The 18,404-nt window shown below is 44.0% G+C and overlaps 1 protein-coding gene across 3 annotated transcripts in view; it reads right to left on the reverse strand.

The window, feature by feature from the left end:
* DOCK5 (dedicator of cytokinesis 5) overlaps positions 1 to 16,975 on the reverse strand; it is a 212,618-nt gene extending 195,643 nt beyond the window's left edge. Inside the window, exon 1 of one of the 3 annotated variants that reach the window (XM_059177750.1) lies at positions 16,676 to 16,969. In XM_059177750.1, coding sequence (XP_059033733.1) covers positions 16,676 to 16,718 — 43 coding nt within the window. In that variant the 5' untranslated portion in view covers positions 16,719 to 16,969. Of the gene's footprint in view, positions 1 to 16,675 lie in introns of all 3 variants that reach the window. The other 2 variants (XM_059177759.1, XM_059177769.1) reach the window with 2 other exon arrangements.
* Positions 16,976 to 18,404: the final 1,429 nt, after the last annotated feature.

Here is an 18,404-nt window from a genome sequence, read left to right on the forward strand (position 1 = left end):
GACCTCTGAAGATGGGTTCAGAGTTAATCAACATTAACTACTTAATACTCAACCCTGCTCTGCAAACAGAAGCACCTGATTGCCAGATCAGTGTACTCTCAGGCCGGCTGGCTCCTGCCTAGTAGAATTTCAGATAATGATTGCCCTACCTGCCTGCAGTAACAGGAACTTATGCTAACCATAATCCTACTTTCTCACTTGGCTTAGAGCCTTATATGACTTCATAAAGCAAAGATTCATGAAAGTCAGTAGACCGGAACTTCAAAATTCTGAGCCACAAGAAGCTACCCTCCAGAACTTCATTCCGCAGCAAATGGTTCTTGCATCTGCCTGGACAATTCTGATTTCTAACATGCCTTGGCCACTGGAAGTAACTACAGTCTGCAGGACGGGAAGTGGTAACCATGTGAGTTTACCATGTGGCACTGAGCAAGTCAACATCGTCATCTTGCTCTGCTTCACTTACTCAGAACATGACTTTTTATTTTTTTATTTTATTATTTTATTTTATTTATTTGAGAGAGAGAGAGCGATTAAAGAGCATGAGCAGGAGGGGGCAGAGAGGCAGCCTCCCCACTGGGCAGGGAGCCCAATGCAGGGCTCAATCCCAGGACCCTGAGATCGTAACTCTAGCCGAGGGCAGACACTTAACCCACTGAGCCACCCAAGTGCCCCAGAACATGACTTTTTTTTTTTTAAAGGCATACCCTATTAGTGAAGTTGTTAGACTACAGAATTAATCTGTACAGAATAAATATTCTCTTCTGTTAGCGAAACATTTTATTTTAAGTAATGCAAGACCAAGTCTTGTGTAGGCCATGGGACTATCCATTACCTTATCAAAAAAAAAAGACCATGACCTCATACTTTGAACAGAGGAGTCAAAGCCAGAGATTAATGATTTATCAGCCACAAAATAGTCATCCAGTTCCACAGAACAGCCGACAGATTAAAACTAGTGAGATGTGATTCTACAAGTTTTTAGTTTTAAGATTATAAACAGATGAGACTAGTGTAAACATGAAAATTCCATTTTGCCCTTACTGAAGAGCAATCTTGGAACTGACTTCTGATTGTGAACAAAGAGACAGAGTGTGTCACAAGTAATACACCCAGCCATAGAAAGCAAAGTATGCTAAATTACAGATGGTCCTTGAGAATACAGTGACACATAAAGTTAGATTTATGCTAGAATATGCAAGAGTCAGCATAGTTTGAGAGATGGGGTTGAAGACCTAATTGCCGAACCCAACCAAGACATCCTGTATGATTTGGGGCAAACCACCCAAATACTCTGTTTCATTTGCTAGACCTCCAAAACAGGGGTTACAACAGCTACTGCCTTTAGGTCACACATTACATTAATAATCACAGGATACCTAAGTCCAATTTATTTATTTGTTCATATTGGTAAATCCACACTGGTTCAATGTGGATTGTGTAGTCCACACAGCACAAACTTCAAAAGGTACTAAAACACTCATAAAAGTTCTCTACTTCTGACATCCAATCCACCATCCTCTTCCAAGAAACAACTGATGGACAACTGCTTATGTACAGTTTCAGAAATGGTCTAGCATTTACAAGTACATGCAAACACACACTTTTCTCTGCCTACTACTGCATTCAGTGCCTTGAACTATGCCTGACATACCGTGGGGATGGCACAAATATTTGTCTAACAAAATTAATATATCTTGGAAACAGCCCATATCAAGGTATAGAGAGCTGCCTCACTCTTCTCCTACCAGTGTAATATACATGCAGGAAATGCACGTGTCATACACATACAGTGCACTAAGTTTTCATAAACCGAATCACCTAGCTATACAGCACCCTGATCAAGAAAGGACAAATATTACCAATAACCTATACGTTCTGCTCATCCTCACAGCCCGCACACCTTTCATTCACCCTGCGGGGGCGCTTAGAGTAACCACTACCCTGACTTCTAAAAACCAGCTACAATGGCCTATATTGGTATTTATAGAAATTCAGTAACACGATAGGTACTCTTTCGTGAGATTTAGTTGTATTTTTGTGAGGACATATAAATCCTTCATTCTCACTGACTATAGGATTTCATTCGGTGGGAACACCATAATTTATAGATACATTCAATGGCCAACGGGCATAGATGTTTGTCTCCAATTTGGAGCTATTTTAAATAGTGTACTTGAACATTCTGCACAAGGCTTTGGTAGAAATTTGTCATTCCCCTAACATTGAAACTGCTGAAGCACAGAAGAGGTCCACACCCAACTTCCTAAGATCTACTAAACTGCTTTCCAAAATGGTTGTACTGATCTGTGCTTCCACAACATGGGAGTCTTCCTATAGCCACATGTCCTCATCAACAGCTGGAATGATTCCATGTTTTGTTTTTATTTTTTATTTATTTTTTTTTTTTTAAAGATTTTATTCATTTATTTGACAGAGAGAGATCACAAGTAGGCAGAGAGGCAGGCAGAGAGAGAGAGAGGAGGAAACAGGCTCCCTGCTGAGCAGAGAGCCCGATGCGGGGCTCGATCCCAGGACCCTGAGAACACGACCCGAGCCGAAGGCAGCGGCTTAACCCACTGAGCCACCCAGGCGCCCCTGTTTTGTTTTTATTTTAAAGATTTTGTTTGTCAGAGAGAGAGAGAGAAAGTGAGCACAAGTGGGGGAGGTGGGGGGTAAAAGGGAGAGGGAGAAGCAGACTCCCCGCTGAGTGGGAGCCAGATGTGGAACTTGGTCCCATCACGACCTGAGCCACAGGAGACACTTAACCCACTGAGGCGCCCAGGTGCCCTCCATGGTTTTGTGTTTTACTTAGCTCTTCTGGTGGGACTGCCATTGTGTTTACAACTCCATGATGACAAATACAAAGCAGCTACCTTCCAAATGTTTACCGGACATCTGGATTATCATCTTTTATGAAGTGTCTATTCAAATCTTTTGCCCATTTTTCTACTGGGTTATTCTTTTCTCTTACCAATTTCTAGTTCTTTACAACTTTGCAATATGATCTGTTGGTCAGACATGTGCACTGGGAATGTCTTCTTCCTTCTGTGGGTTGTTCACTTCCTGTGAACAGAAGTTCTTAATTTTAATAGCCTCGGTATAATTTTTAAGTTGGTGGTTTTTTGTGTCCCTTTTTAGAATCTTTGTTGACTCCAAGGTCAAAATGTTCTCCTATGCTCTCTGCTTTTTTTTTTTTTTTAAGATGCATTTATTTATTCTTAAAGAAAGAGTGGGGGAGGGCAGAGGGAGAGAAAGATCTCAAGCAGACTCCCCTCTTAGCACAGAGCCAGACACAGGGTCTCACAACCCTGAGAGGAAGACCTGAGCCAAAACCAAGAGTCAGATGCTTAACTGAGCCACCCAGATGACCCTGCTACACTCTCTTCTGAAAGCCTCTACCTTCCAGACATTTGGATCGCTTTTTTATGGCAGAAAGTAGGGGTCCAGTGATCAATTTTTTTGGCCTTAGGTAGGGGTCCAGTACATTTTTTCAATATACACAGCCAACTGACCCAGCCCCATTTTCTGAAAAGCTCATCCTTAAACTGCCAAATGCCAGTATCATCTTTAGCAGATTCTTTGTCTATCCCCGAGCTCCATTTTTTTAATGGTGTAGCATTCCACTGTATTTGCTATAAATTACTAAACCCTTTCATGACTGAGTCACATACATTTTCACATTTTTCTTATGAGTAATGCCCTAATGAATAATCTTGTCCATATATCATTCCCCATATGTATTACTATATTTGCAGGATAAACTCACAGAAATGGAACTCGTATATGCACTTTTCTATTTTAATCAATATTTGATAGAGATTATACCAATTTTAATTGGATTTGTTCAGACCACAATGATACGGCATACACAGTATTATTATAAGACCCGGCACATTAGAATTTCACTTATACCAAATTTCCCAATATTTTCTGAGCCTTAGGATCCCTTTTTCAAAGACAATAAATGTGTTACTACGCTTCAAGTATCCACTGATTGAGAAAAGATATACAAGCATGTAAGTTCATGGAAACTGTGCCTCACAATCCTGTGAGATGGAAAAACAAAAATGAATCATGCTGGGGCACCTGGGTGACTCAGTTATTAAACATCTGCCTTCGGTTCAGGTCATGATCCCAGGGTCCTGGGATCGAGCCCCACATTAGGCTCTCTGCTCCATGGGAAGCCTGCTTCTCCCTCTCCCACTCTCCCTGCTTGTGTTCCCTCTCTCCCTGTGTCTCTGTCACATAAATAAATAAAATCTTTAAAAAAAGAATAGAAGGGGCACCTGGGTGGCTCAGTGGGTTAAGCCGCTGCCTTTGGCTCGGGTCACGATCTCAGGGTCCTGGGATCGAGTCCCGCGTTGGGCTCTCTGCTCGGCGGGGAGCCTGCTTCCCTCTCTCCCTCTCTCTGCCTGCCTCTCTGTCTACTGTGATCTCTCTCTGTCAAATAAATAAACAAAATCTTAAAAAAAAATAAATTAAAAAAAAAAAAGAAAACGAATCATGCTGCCATGATGTTGGGGCAGGCCTTCTCTTGTTTACTTGCTTCTGTTCACAAGGGAGCTCAAAGCCTGGTTGGAGGGCCTCAAAGCCAGGCAGAAGATGCCAGCCCTGTTCTAGGAGGAGCTGGTTCCCATATGAAGTCCAAAGTGGCTCTCTGCCTGAGATGAGACTGCATTGCTGCCCTCCTATCAAGCTGTCCCTTCCCATGGGAACAGCGTAAGTGGACTTGCACTCACCACAACAGCAAGGAGCCTCACTCAAACTTCTCCAAGCTTAAGTGTTCCAAAGAAAGCATCATCATTTTGTTCAAAATACAGGTCTAAAAAAAGACCAATTTTCTCTCATTTCCAGGTCAATACTAAAATCCTTTATGATCAATACATGACCTCACCTTCACCCATCAACACTCGGTAAACCACAGTAACATTCATTCTCAAACACACCTATAATGTTGTAAGAATGTCATGCTGCTTATTAATTTTGTAACTGACATCATGTCAATACCATGGTGCTGGGGACCAAAGACCATTGGGCCCACAGCAGGACTGAAACATGACCAGCATGGAACCCACAGCTCAACTTCTGCTTAGCAGGCTCAAACCTCCAAACACACTTCCTTCCCAAAACTCTTAAAAAAGGGGAAGGTGAATAGCAAAGAAAACCATCAACAAAATGAAAAGGCAGTCTACCAAATGGGAGAAGATATTTGCAAATCACCTAACTGATAAGGAATTATCCAATATATAAAGAAATCATAAATTCAGAAGCTAAAAAAAAAAAAATCCAAATTAAAAATGGGGAAAAGATCTGAATAGACATTTTTGCAAAGAAGACATACAGATGCCCCAGAGGCACATGAAAAGATGCCCAACATCAGTAGTCATCAGGGAAATGCAAATCAAAACCTCAATGAGATCTTACCTCACATCCTTTAGAACATTTTTATTAAAAAGACAAGAAGCAAGTATTGGTGAGGATGTGAAGAAAAGGGAAGTCTTGTGTCCTGTCAATGGGAATATAAACATTTCCACTGTGGAAAACAGTATGGAGGTTCCTCAAAAATTAAAAACAGAACTACCATATAATCCATTAACCCCACTTCTGGGTATTTATTCAAAAGAACACTAACTTGAAAATATATCTGCACCTCTATGTTTAATGCATCATTATTTATAACAGCCAAGATTTGGAATCAAGCTAAGTGTCCACTGAAGGATGAACAGATAGAGAAAATGTGTCACAGACACACCAGGAATATTATTGAGCCATCAAAAAGAAGAAAATCCTGCCATTTGGACTCTGAGGGCATGATGCTAAGTGAAAGAAGTCAGACAGACAAAGACAAAAACTGCATGGTATCACTTACATGTGGAATCTTAAAAAAAAAAAAAACAAAAAAAAAAAACGGAACTCATAAAACAGACTGGTGACTGCCAGAGGTGGGGGATGGGTGGTGATCAAAGGGTACACAGTTCCAACTCTAAAATCAGTAAGTCTTGGGGATGTAATGTACAGCATAATGACTACAGTTTGTAACACTGTACTGTATATTTGAAAGTTGAGGGTACCTTTTAAAAGTCCTCATCACGGGGTGCCAGGGTGGTGCAGCTAATCAGCACCCGTCCAACTCTTAGTTTCAGCTCAGGTCGTGATGTGAGGGTCATGGGATTGAGCCCCAACTGGCTCCATGTTTGGCGTGGTGGAGTCTGCTTGAGATTCTCTCTCTCTATCCCTCCTACTCATGCTCCCCCTCTCTCTAAAGCAAATAAATCAGTCTTTAAAAAAAAAAAAAAAGAAAAGAAGTCTTCATCATTAGGAAACCTTTGTAATATTAACTAGACTCACCATGCTGATCATTTCACATGCCAGACACTTTACACTGTACAAGTGAAACTACCATCATGTTATAGGTCAGTGGTATTTCAATAAAAGGTGGGGAGGAGTTGATTTTTTTTTTTTTTTTTTAATATATTTGACAGAGAGAGATCACAAGTAGGCAGAGAGGCAGGCAGAGAGAGAGAGAGGAGGAAGCAGGCTCCCTGCTGAGCAGAGAGCCCGATGCGGGACTCGATCCCAGGACCCTGAGATCATAACCTGAGCCGAAGGCAGCGGCTTAACCCACTGAGCCACCCAGGCGCCCAGGGGGGAGATGATTGAATATATATATATATACCAAAAACTCCACCTAGGAAAAAACAGGGAAGATGGGCATTTTCCCTTTAGGACTTCATGGGGGGCAATCACTTGTCAGACCCCCTAAGCAGACATCTAAAGAAACTTGCTCCGCTGGTTGTAAAGGGAGAAGCAGCACCTAGAAGAGGACAGGCTGAAACACAAATGTGTGAGCAGCCCTGTGACTCTGGGTGATTACTTCCTGCCTCTAGGGCATGTTTTCCCAATATATTTCCCAATATGTTAGCTATGAGGGGAGGTGTACAGATGCAACTAGACCTTAATATTTTATGATTCTATACACAAAAGGGCAAAGCTGTCAGATTTTTATAACAGAGGTTTATGACTTATAACTGGTCTCCAGAAGGACAGGCTGGGGAGGGAGAGCGCTATCATTCCAGGCTCGCAGAAAGTACAAACCAAGTACAGCGCATCCTGTCCAGGTACACGTGTAACGAACAAGTCAGCAGGACGTAGTCTTACTCACCTCAGCTGAGTCAGCAAAGAGCTATTTTCAAGAGAGAATTAATCTCTGCTGTGATTTCTTTTCCCCAAGCTAAGTTATTTGACAAGATAAAGAACGGGTGCCTAGGATTCTGAGCGAGGGCATCCATGGGGTCCACCTACGGCGTCTGACATGGACAGTGCCAGGGTTTAATGGGGTGTGGAAAAGTAGAGAAAATGGCACAATCTGGAAACGTGGATCCAGGAATCTAAAGCCACTGGAACAATAGCAGCTTTGCGATGGCACAGAGCTTTGTGAAAGACAAAGACCACTTTTGTCTCTTGCTTGGGAACTGGTTACCAGCGATTCAAACAATCCTTTGAGTTCCCGACTGCCAGGCCAGGCTCCCAGAGGACACGGCCTGAGCATCACTTGCAAAAATAAAATTAACACAACCATCCTCCGCTTTCCCTTGCTCACCCAAACCTCTCCCTCAAAGTCATTTCTTAGCCCCATCTCAAAAGCTCTTTCTTAAACTTAAAAATAAAAGCCTGTGATTCCTAAGGAATGCCAGAGGCTACTTACAAACCAATGTCAAAGGTCTCCCAAAGGATTTGTTAACGCCTTTAACACCCACAAACAGTAGACCTCTCCCAGAGGATTTTATCTTTGATGAGGGAGAAAACTATTTTTCCCTCCTTTCAAACATTTTGTGAAGGACAAACTATGTGACCTTAATCAATCTTTGGGGCCAAAGATACAGGTCAAATTCTAGTACAATTCTATTATAATTCTCAATTTAAATGAGTGGTAATATACTGACCCAGGTTCCTTTCTTGATTCTTCTGACAGTATTAAAATATTTCCTACGTATAGAGTTGTAATTGTTGTCACACTGAATATTGCTGGGAAGAAACTAGAAGTTGGAAAGTTTCCATTTATGGAACAATTCATTACAGTGAGATTTGATTCCTCATCCCCCGAACTCCACTGGTTCGTCTCTTAATACTTAGATGAGGAGATACTACAAGTTATGTTGAAAGCTAACACATTGAAAGGTAGGACCACCACAAAAAGTCTTCAGAGAATGTGGACACACTGAAGCTTGAATAAGTACTCCCTTTTGCTGCAAAGCCCCTTGCCAATACTCTAAATTACTTTTCTTCTCCACGTGACTTGTAATCTCCTATTTTTTAAATTACCCTGTGCACAGTATATGCTGTGCTTATTCTAAGGGATCTCCACTCTTTTTTTTTGTAATACGAAGGAAGAAATGCACTTAAAAGCCTTGTTTTGGGGCACCCTGGGTGTCTGCTGCAGCTCAGGTCATGATCCCTGAGTCCTGGAATCGAGCCCCAGGTCAGGCTCCCTGCTCAGCAGGGAGTCTGCTTCTCCCTCTGACCCTCCCCTTATTCCTGCCCACAATCCCTCCCTCTCTTTCTCTCTCAAATAAATAAATAAAATTTTAAAAATAAAATCCGATTTCTTTCATTAGATTTCATCTTCTTTTCTCTCCAAGCCATGTGCTCAACACAGCACTAATGCAATGACTCAGAACCTCCTAAACCCTATTTACCACTGTGGTCAAGCACCTTCCTCCATGAAGCCTCCACAAATAATGCTGGAGGAGGGGGAGGGAGGAGGGGGAAGGGGAAGAGGAGGACTATTCCCACTTTCCCTTCCTATCTAATAGGGCACCATGTAGGATCTCAGTTCCTCTCCCACCCCAAAATGTTCATACAATCCTCTGCTCAAGCAATGTATTAAATCTACTTTATCTATTATTTAAATGTTCCTTTTCCCACTACTTTTGATTGCCCCACTGGAAGGACACACAGGGCAGTATACTCCATAGCCTAGAGAAAATGGCCTCTTACGATAGCCAAGACAAATTTAGGTAGATGATGGGTAGATGAGTGCTGACCACCTGTCAGGTGCTTTTCGCAGGGCTGGAGTTCCCTAATGAAAAAAATGAAGTTCCTGTCCTCATAACTTTAAATTGTAGCACAGGAGACAAGCAGTAAACACAATCAAATAAGCAGGACAGTCCCAGACCACGTAAAGAGAAGAAAGGGGGGAAAGAGAGACACTGAGAGGTGTGGGCGGGCAAGGTATGGACAAAGACAGTAGTACCCTTAGCTAGGGTTCTGAGGAGAAGCTAAGGAGGGATTATTCTAACGATGATTCCATTTTTAATTCTTTTTATCTCACCAACTACACCTGGTGCTTATCATTTGTAGATTCTGTATTTGTGAATTCTCCTACCTGCTAAAATCTACCGGCAGCCTCAAATGAATATTCCTGGTCCTTCCACAGCCTCTCTCAAATGTGTGTAGAGAGGCAGAATGTGATGTGCAAGTTCCCACCTGAGATCCAACCAGGCCACATGCCCTCTTTTTCTTTCGGTTCTCATACGGCAAACAAGTATCCTCTCTGTGGTTTTAAAGGCAGTGCCATGTTCTTCTCATATTACGCTTTCTGTTAATGATTTCACCTTTGGAAACGGCCCCAAGCATCGCGCTGAAGTGCTGGGTAGTACCCTGGGCCCAAAAGGCTGGCATTTGTCTCATGGAGAAAATACATGTGTGAGATGAGCTTGGTTCAGGCTTGAGTCATCGTGCTTTGCTCAGGCTGGGAGTTCACTGCTGGTGAATCAATGATATTATATTAACTTATATTTATAAAATATAAATACATATTATAAAATATAATATGTAATATGTTATATAACACATGTTATATAACAGATATTAAATTATATAACACATATAACATGTCTATAAACATATATATAACACATATAACATATATGTTATATAACATATTAACACATATAACATATGTGTTTTATAATATATATTAAAATTATATATCAAAGCAGGTCTTTAAACCTGACACAGAAACACACATAAAGTAAGGCTGACCAGTTGATGAAAACACAACCAGAGGCTCCTAAGAACCTGACCCTGAATTTCCCCTAGGAGCCATGGCTCAGTCAGTATTCCCCAAGTCAGGGTTCCCAGCTACTTCACAGAATATTAACTACCACCAATCACAGGGATCTACATTACAACAAAAAGAATGCCTCAATCTGGCATCATGTTTGCTCTTTAATAGAGAAATGGCTTGACAGGGACCGGATTCTAGCCAGACTCCAGGACACTGCTGTTTTATTTTTGTTGATGTTATTTTTATAGTTGCTTTTTCCTATGGCATGTGATACTGGCTCTCCTTTAATGGTAGGAACGTAGGATTTTCTTTTGCAATAGTTGTTTTCAGTAAAAATGGAAAGAAAAAAAAAAAAAAGGTGGCAACACAGAAGATAAAGTGGGAAACAGACCAGGCAACTAGGTATGGACTCAGACATGAAGCTGTTTCACAAGGGCACCTGGACACGTCAGAGATCAAGGTGACAATGAACAAGTGAAGTTTGGGAAAACATATGGAGTAGAGTTTTGGCTTGAGCGAGATTATACAGCCACAGATGAAAAATGTATCCTCCATGAGCCTCAGTTTTCTTATCTGGAAAAGGGGGCAATATAGGAGAATTACAGCATTATCTCAGTTTAATGAAATAACAGGTAAAGAAGCAGGTTGAGGGGCGCCTGGGTGGCTCAGTGGGTTAAAGCCTCTGCCTTCGGTTCAGGTCATGATCCCAGTGTCCTGGGATCGAGCCCCGCATCAGGCTCTCTGCTCAGCAGGGAGTCTGCTTCCTCCCCTCTGCCTGCCTCTCTGCCTGTCAAATAAATAAAATAAAATCTTTAAAAAAAAAAAAAAAAAAAAAGAAGCAGGTTGAAACTTTTTGGTCTTAGAACCCCTTTTTACTCTTCAAAGTTACTCAAGATCTCAAAGAGCTTTTGTTTATGTGGGTTACGTCTATCACTATTTATCATATTAGAAAGCAAAACCGAGATATTTTACACTTTTTGATTTTAACTAATTTAAAATAATCATAATAGAAGCACCTAGGTGGCTCAGTCAGTTCAGCAGCTGCCTTCGGCTCAGGTCATGATCCTGGGGTCCTGTGATGGAGCCTCATAGTGGGCTCCAAGCTCAGCGGGGAATCTGCTTATCTCTCTCCCTCTGCCCTTTCCCACCCTTCCCCTCCGCTCGTTCTCTAATAAATAAAATCGTAAAAATAAAATGATTATGGGGCACCTGGGAGGCTCAGTGGGTCGAGCAATCGACTCTTGATTTCAGCTCAGGTTATGATCTCAGGGAGCCTGGATCAAGCCCAACCTCGGGCTCCGCACACAATATGGAGTCTGTCCATTCCTCTCCCTTCTCCTCCCCCTGCATGCACACACTCTCTCAAATAACAAGATCTTTGTGTTTAATTAAATAAATAATAAAATAATCATAATAAACCCAATGCATTTTTTTTGTGAATATGTATTTCTCCAAATAAAAACACTTTTCCAAACAAAAACACTTAGGAGATGCACAGCTTTGCATCTGTGTAAAGCTCTTTAACCTTTGCCTTCATGAAAGGCAACTGGATTCCTCCGTCGACTTCGGTGTTCAGACTGCTGCAGTATTACACTTCAGGCAGTCTCTGGGAAACTGTACTGTATACTTATGGGAGGGTAAAGTGAAACAGGCCAATAATATCTTAGTATTACTGCCAAGGAAGTTTCTAATTCCCCTGAAAAACATCTCCATAACCCCCACATGTACCTGGAACATACTGAATTACAGGGTTTAAAACAGTCACAAAGTAAATTAATAGTAAATATTAATTCTCTATTCCCCTTATCCTTAGCCTCCATGTTATTAGAACATGAATACGTTGGGGCAAAGACTTCTCCAGATGTAGAGTATCTACAGCAGCATCATGCCTCCTGTAGACAGATGACCAACAAGTGTTACTGTTGTTCCTTATTCTGGTTCCATAACTAATTAGCTGTGTGATTTTCAGCTAAGGATTTTTATTCTGTGTTCAAATTCAGAGACCCATGGATGTGAAAAGGGGAAGAAAATGCATCTCTATTTTCTAACACTCAGCATTTACTTTAATTATGACTGGAGGCAATATACCCCACTTGCAGCAAACCCAAATCATAGGTATTTTCGTATCATATCACAGTTACTGCAGATATCTTACGAAAATCACATACGCTCATCACTAATTCAAAAGTAGGGTAGTTATTAGATCTGCCACTAAATCTTGTTATCTAGCGCCTCAATAAGCACATATATTACCATACCACAAATTCTGAAAAATATCTTGACAGCTGTATTTCAAAACAACTGGGTTTCATTTCCAACCCTTCATAGTTGACTTTGTGCACTTAAAATCATTATTCGAAGGAAATGATCCACAGGCTTAACCAGATGACTAAGGGAGTTCATGCAGTCAAAAGGTTACCTTGCGTTAAGCAATTCACTTTACGACTTTAGTCTCTAAGTTCCCCTCTTTAAAGGGAACCCAGACCAGTTATCCTCTGAGACCCTCCCCTCAAGAGCTGAACGGGAACCCACAGCACACCTGACTGCATTACCAAAAAGCTACAAGGGTCTGCTCTCAATTTTTACACAGCAATTGAGAGTCTACTGAGCTAAGTGCTTTCAGATTAATGTGGTTTAGCAGAACCAAACAGATGAAGAGCTAATGGTGAAAGCAAAGGTCTTCCCACACTACCTTTTATCGCATTATAACAATACAGATCACAAATAAGCAATAATTAATTATTCTGCAAAAAAAAAAAAAAATCAACCATCCACATAATCTGGGGCTATTATTGATAGGAACTGCTTGTTTGGATGCAGACTTATACACAAATGTTTCAAAGCATCAGAAGAGTAACCTGGATATATATCACTAACATTCTTTAAATCTTTATTTAGATTAAAAGTGATTACACCCTCATATTCTTAAACAAAAATTTCAAGAAAGAGAGAGAAAATAAAGAAAAATAAGACAGCTTTCCATGGCAATGGGAAGTGCCCTTGTATCCAAGAACTGGCACGCAGAACTTCACACCGGGATACTAATGGACTAGAACTTTCAAGAAGTGAATCTATTGGTCCTCTCCCTTGATAACACAGATAACACGTGTGGGTCATTCAGGCCCTTCTAAATGCTAGAGACTGAGCCAACAGAGCTATGTTTAAGAACTAAGAAAGCCCAGACAGATTGCATTTCAGTCCCCATAGAAAAATCTAGGCTATGTCAGGAGCAGCCAATAGTGAGTGGCACCAAGATAATATAAGAATAGAGACTGCTAGCTTCCCTTAGCAAAATTCAAATGGAGATCAAAGTGCCACCCTCACACAGAGTAGCTGTGAGTCATTAAAATGCTTCCAAATGGCTATCATATGGTTTCCTTCACCCAGAAACGCAATCCGACCACCAGGCGCTCACAAGTGATAACTTTCCCCCCCAAACATCCAACAAGCCAATTTTCCTAATCATATTTAAATGAGTCTGTCTACTCTATGCTTATTTTCTCAACAGCACATCTCTTTTTTTTTTTTTTTTTTTACTTGCAAAGGTAAAGACAGACTGAAGGGCCTCATTTCACACATTTAACCAAACAAAATAAAACTCATATTGTGGTGAATGGGGGGGTGGGTGGGGAGAGGAACTGCATTAAATCATCATATAAATTAGGTTAGGGAGTTACAATGTCACCTCAACGCCACGAATAAGCAGTTACTGAATATATGCTCTATACCTGGTATTGTGACAGGGATACAGAACCATAACCTTCTGATTCAGTGAACCCAAGGATAAAAGGATAAGTAACAAAGGATGGCACAATGTAGTGATTGTAGTGTTTGGGAAGGTCTGGTTCATACCCGATCTGGGGAAGCAATGGAAATGGATTTGAGCCCTGAGGAAAAGGCCGGATTCGGGAAGATGCAGGCGTGGGAGGGTACTCCGGGCAGGGGACAGGCACAAGGGAGCAAAGTCCCAAAGGAGAGCCTCTCCATTGAATATTGCACAAGAGCAAAGAAGGGCAGTGTCTGCACTAGTGAGTTCACGAAAGACGCCAGGAGAGATAAGGCTGGTGGAGACAGGTTGAACCAGATTATCATAACCTTGAAAGCTGGGCTCAATTTAGACTTTACCCTGTAGGCCACGGAAGGCTTCCAAGGAGGGAGGTGTTATGAACAACAGTGAGTTTTAGGAATAAACAATGGTGATTTATCTCTGAGGCTAATCTGTCCTAACAGTGGGTCCTTTTGTCAAGCCAAGATTAATCAGAATCCATTGTGTCTAGTAAAATAAGTGTGCCAAATTATATCCTTGGGTAATTTTGCTACCACCTATGCCCTGGAAATGCAACTCAAATACTTTCTTGGCTGATGATAAATAACCAGGTAATCTGATCCCAGAACAGGGGGGGAAAGTGTATTAGAAAGAAAACATGTCATACTTGCTCCTGTGACAATGGCATTAAAACCATGGGGCGGGGGCGGCTGGGTGGCTCAGTGGGTTAAAGCCTCTGCCTTCGGCTCAGGTCATGATCCCAGAATCCTGGGATAGAGCCCCGCATCAGGCTCTCTGTCCAGCAGGGAGTCTGCTTCTTCCTCAATCTTTGCCTCTTTGCCTACTTGTGATCTCTGTCAAATAAATAAATAAAATATTTAAAGCAAACAAAAAACCCCATATGGGGGGGCCTACATGAAAGTCATAAATTGTTTTGGATCCTGTTAAAATTAAAATTGATAACTTTGTAAGTAGTAATTAATGATTAGGCATCGCTAAATATACCTTAATTTTTTTTTAAGATTTTTTTTTTTTTAATTTACTTGAGAGAGAGACAGTGAGAGAGAGCATGAACGAGGAGAAGGTCAGAGAGAGAAGCAGACTCCCCATGGAGCTGGAAGCCCAATGCGGGATTCGATCCCGGGACTCCAGGATCATGACCTGAGCCGAAGGCAGTCGTCCAACCAACTGAGCCACCCAGGCGTCCCTAAATATGCCTTAATTTAGTAGTACTCTATAACACTCAAATATAAAGAAACGAATTCCCTCTATCTTATGAGACCATTTCCCCTCCATAACTACTGGCTACTTACTGGAACCTGCCATGCTAAAGCCTCATGACCAAATTATGACAAGGTGGTCTGGAGCAGAAGAATGACCTACTCATTTCTGAGTTGGAACCACAGGAAAGTGCAAAGATTCTAAGTAAAATGTAAGAGGAAACAAGTTGTGTGTTTTTTTTAAAATAGAGGGAAAACAAGAATTATGTATATACAATATATAGTATTATATACACTTATATACATATATAAAGGGTAACAATTAAGAATACTATAGTAAATATGAAAGGGTTTGGTTGTTGGTTTTTTTAAACTGACTCCTGGTTACAGAGTTGAAAAGCACTAGAGGACGTTTAAGAGTATCTCTGCAAAGGACTTCATGGTCAGAAAACGCAGAAGCACATAAGAGGTCCAGGGACCACTCCCTACTAACTGAAGCAGTGAGGGGGAAATGGGGGCGGGGAAGGGACGAAAGTAAAAGATTAAATTACAAATAGCCCAAATGAATGAACCTGACAGGAAGTGATAAAATTCTCAACACACACAACTGTGTTTATTCTAGGGAAGTGCTCGGAAATCTACTTGCCCTGTAATCTACCGACTAATGGCAGTCTTCCCACGAGACCTCAGCAACCTCACTCCTGGATACAAGGTGCAAGGACCACGGTTTTTCCCCTGGGTCAAAAGCAGGCACAGCCAGTGTTTTGGGTCCAAAACAACACAAAAGCAATCCCTCCGCGGGTGGTGGGGGCTCCTCCAGGACCGCTGTTAGGAATGCCAAGTGCCTGGGCAGGACCTGTCACAGCTTTCTTAACAAAACATCCTCATGTTATCCCACGATGAAACTAGGGGCTCGGAAGGCAGTCTTAACACCGTCTGTCTTCATGCACGGTCCCTTAGGGACGAGCGTGTCTGCACAACCAGTACTCACCCCCCGCTGCCTGGTCACACACTTCCTGTCTCTTCCATCACCCCCACCCCACGATTTCAGTTTCCCATTCAGTTTACAACTGTTAGCAGAGTCCCAGTCCCTGGGAGGAAAGGGGGGCGGGCGGCATTCCACCCCCAAACCCTCACTTTGGGACCTCAGAGAGAACCCAGGAAGAAGGAAGGCAGAAAGCCCTGGGTCCCCGGGCGGCACCCGCATTCGGCCGACGGCGGCCGAATTACAAACCACTCAATGAAACCACAAAGATGCGGAGGAGAAAGGCGAGCACCCGGGCGCGGTGCCCCCAAATGAATAGCAGGCAAGCGCTCGTCTTTTGACGTTTCCATCGTGCAGAGCGCCGGTTCGGGAGCCGGGTGACCAGTCCCGGAGCCCGAGTGCACTTTCAGCCCCTCGGATTCCCCAAACCGGGAGGGACGTCCCCAACCGGGAACTGTCGCCGGGGTAGCTGAGCCCCGACTGCGCCTGCGAGGGCAGCGGGAGCCGAACCCGGTACCGGGCAGCGCGGGTACCCAGTGGCCCGGCGTCCGCCGCCCAACTTTGCGCAAGCCAGGGCCGCTCCCGCGAACTTCGCGGCAGCCGGGCGCGGGCGGGGTGGGGCGAGCACTCACCAACCCCGTACTTCTGCCTCTTGGTCGGGATCCAGCGGGCCATGGCGGCGACCTCGCCCCGCGGCGGCAGCGGCTGCGGCTGCGGCGGCTACAGCTCCTGGGGCCCCGGCCGCCGCCGCGCCGCGCTCCCGCGCGCCCCGGGCTCCTCCGCCATGTTCCGGCAAACTTCGCGGACCCCGAGAGCCGTCTCCCAGTCGCGCCGCCCGCACGGGATTCGCTCCGGCTCGGCCCCGGCCCGCGGTCACCTGCTGGGCCGGGCGGCCGCGCCGCCGTGCGCGCCCCTCCCGGCGCCGCCCCGGCCCCTCCCGCCGGCCGCGCCCTCCGCCCGCCGGGGCCGCCTCCGCGCCCCGACCCGCGGGCGCCCGGCCTCTCCCGCCCGCCCTGGGGCTCTGCGCTCTGCCGGCTCCGCCTCGCGCACTTCCCGGGAGCCGCTTCGGCTCAGGTTTTTTCCATTTAGTGTTTGGCGTTCCCCCCTCCCCCGCACTGTCTTCCTCACCCGGATTAAACCCTCGAGGTTGGATCCCGGGGGGCGTCGGGAGGGCCGCGCTGGAGGCGCGGGGCACACCCAGGCGGGCTGCGGGCCGCGGGTGGGCAAGGACTGCGGGGTCGCGCCCACTGCGCGCCGCGCCTCTGGGGGAACGAGCATAAATTCATAAGTTGCTTCTCGGCCCGGGACACCCCCAGTGTCTGGCACTCAGCGGCGCTCAATAAATATTTGTTGAATGAATGAGCAGTTGACTACGGCGTTCACCCCCTAGAGCTTTAACTGACACCGAGAGAGCCGGAAGCCAGACTCCGGGGCTGACATGATCTCCCCGGGCCACCGTGTATAGCTTTCAAAGCGGGCTCATCCGTCTCCGGGTAAATAGAGACCCGATGCGAGGGAGACGTGCTCTGCAGAAGCGTCAGTTTCCTAGGGGAGCTCAGTTGGGAAAAATTCTTCAGAGAGCCTTAACTTGGAAATTCTGTACCCCCCTCCCAAACACCGGCACTCCTCCCCAGCTGGAGAAATGCGGACCCTTATGCTCGAGGGAAAAGTTCTCCCCTAGGACCCCCCCATTTCCAAGAGACCTGCAGCCTGAATGGGGGACGGGGCACACCCGAGTCCTCTCTCTCCTTCGCTGCCTGTGTAGTTTTGACCAACAGCCAAACGCAGGGACTCGCTCCTTTGAACTGAAGAAGGCTTCTCCTGGAGCCCTCTGGAAACCCTTCCGGATCTCACTTCCTCCAGGAGAGACCTCGGGAATGACGGTGGGATTAGAGACACCTGAGTTGGGGGGTAGAGAAAGGGGGAGGGACGTTTTGCTACCTAACGACCCACAGAAGTAAAATCTCAGAGTAAATGACCAGCCCATTTATGTTGAGGGTTTGAGAAAACACCTCTTGAAACAACTTGTTTTATCCTTGCAGCCTATGACATTTTCCTTGCCTGTTTGGAACATGAAAGAAAGATAAAATTTACACGTAGTAGAAGAGAATGAAACTTGATTGGAGAATTAGTGCATTGTAAGTTTGGTAACTTTTGCAAAACCAGATCTGAAATTTAAAACAAAACAAAAAAGTCCTGTTCTAGGTGAGTTAACTCCTTACTTTCTTCTCCATCAAAAATAGGCATTTATTCACAGAGTGTAGTGATCATTTAAGAATCTGTCACTTTAGACTCAACATCAGGAAGGCATGAAGGCATTCCACCATCTCCCTGAAAATAATTTTTCTTTCTCTGCCAATG

Source organism: Mustela lutreola, chromosome 1 (genome assembly GCF_030435805.1).
Source record: "Mustela lutreola isolate mMusLut2 chromosome 1, mMusLut2.pri, whole genome shotgun sequence".
NCBI classification, from domain to species: domain Eukaryota; kingdom Metazoa; phylum Chordata; class Mammalia; order Carnivora; family Mustelidae; genus Mustela; species Mustela lutreola.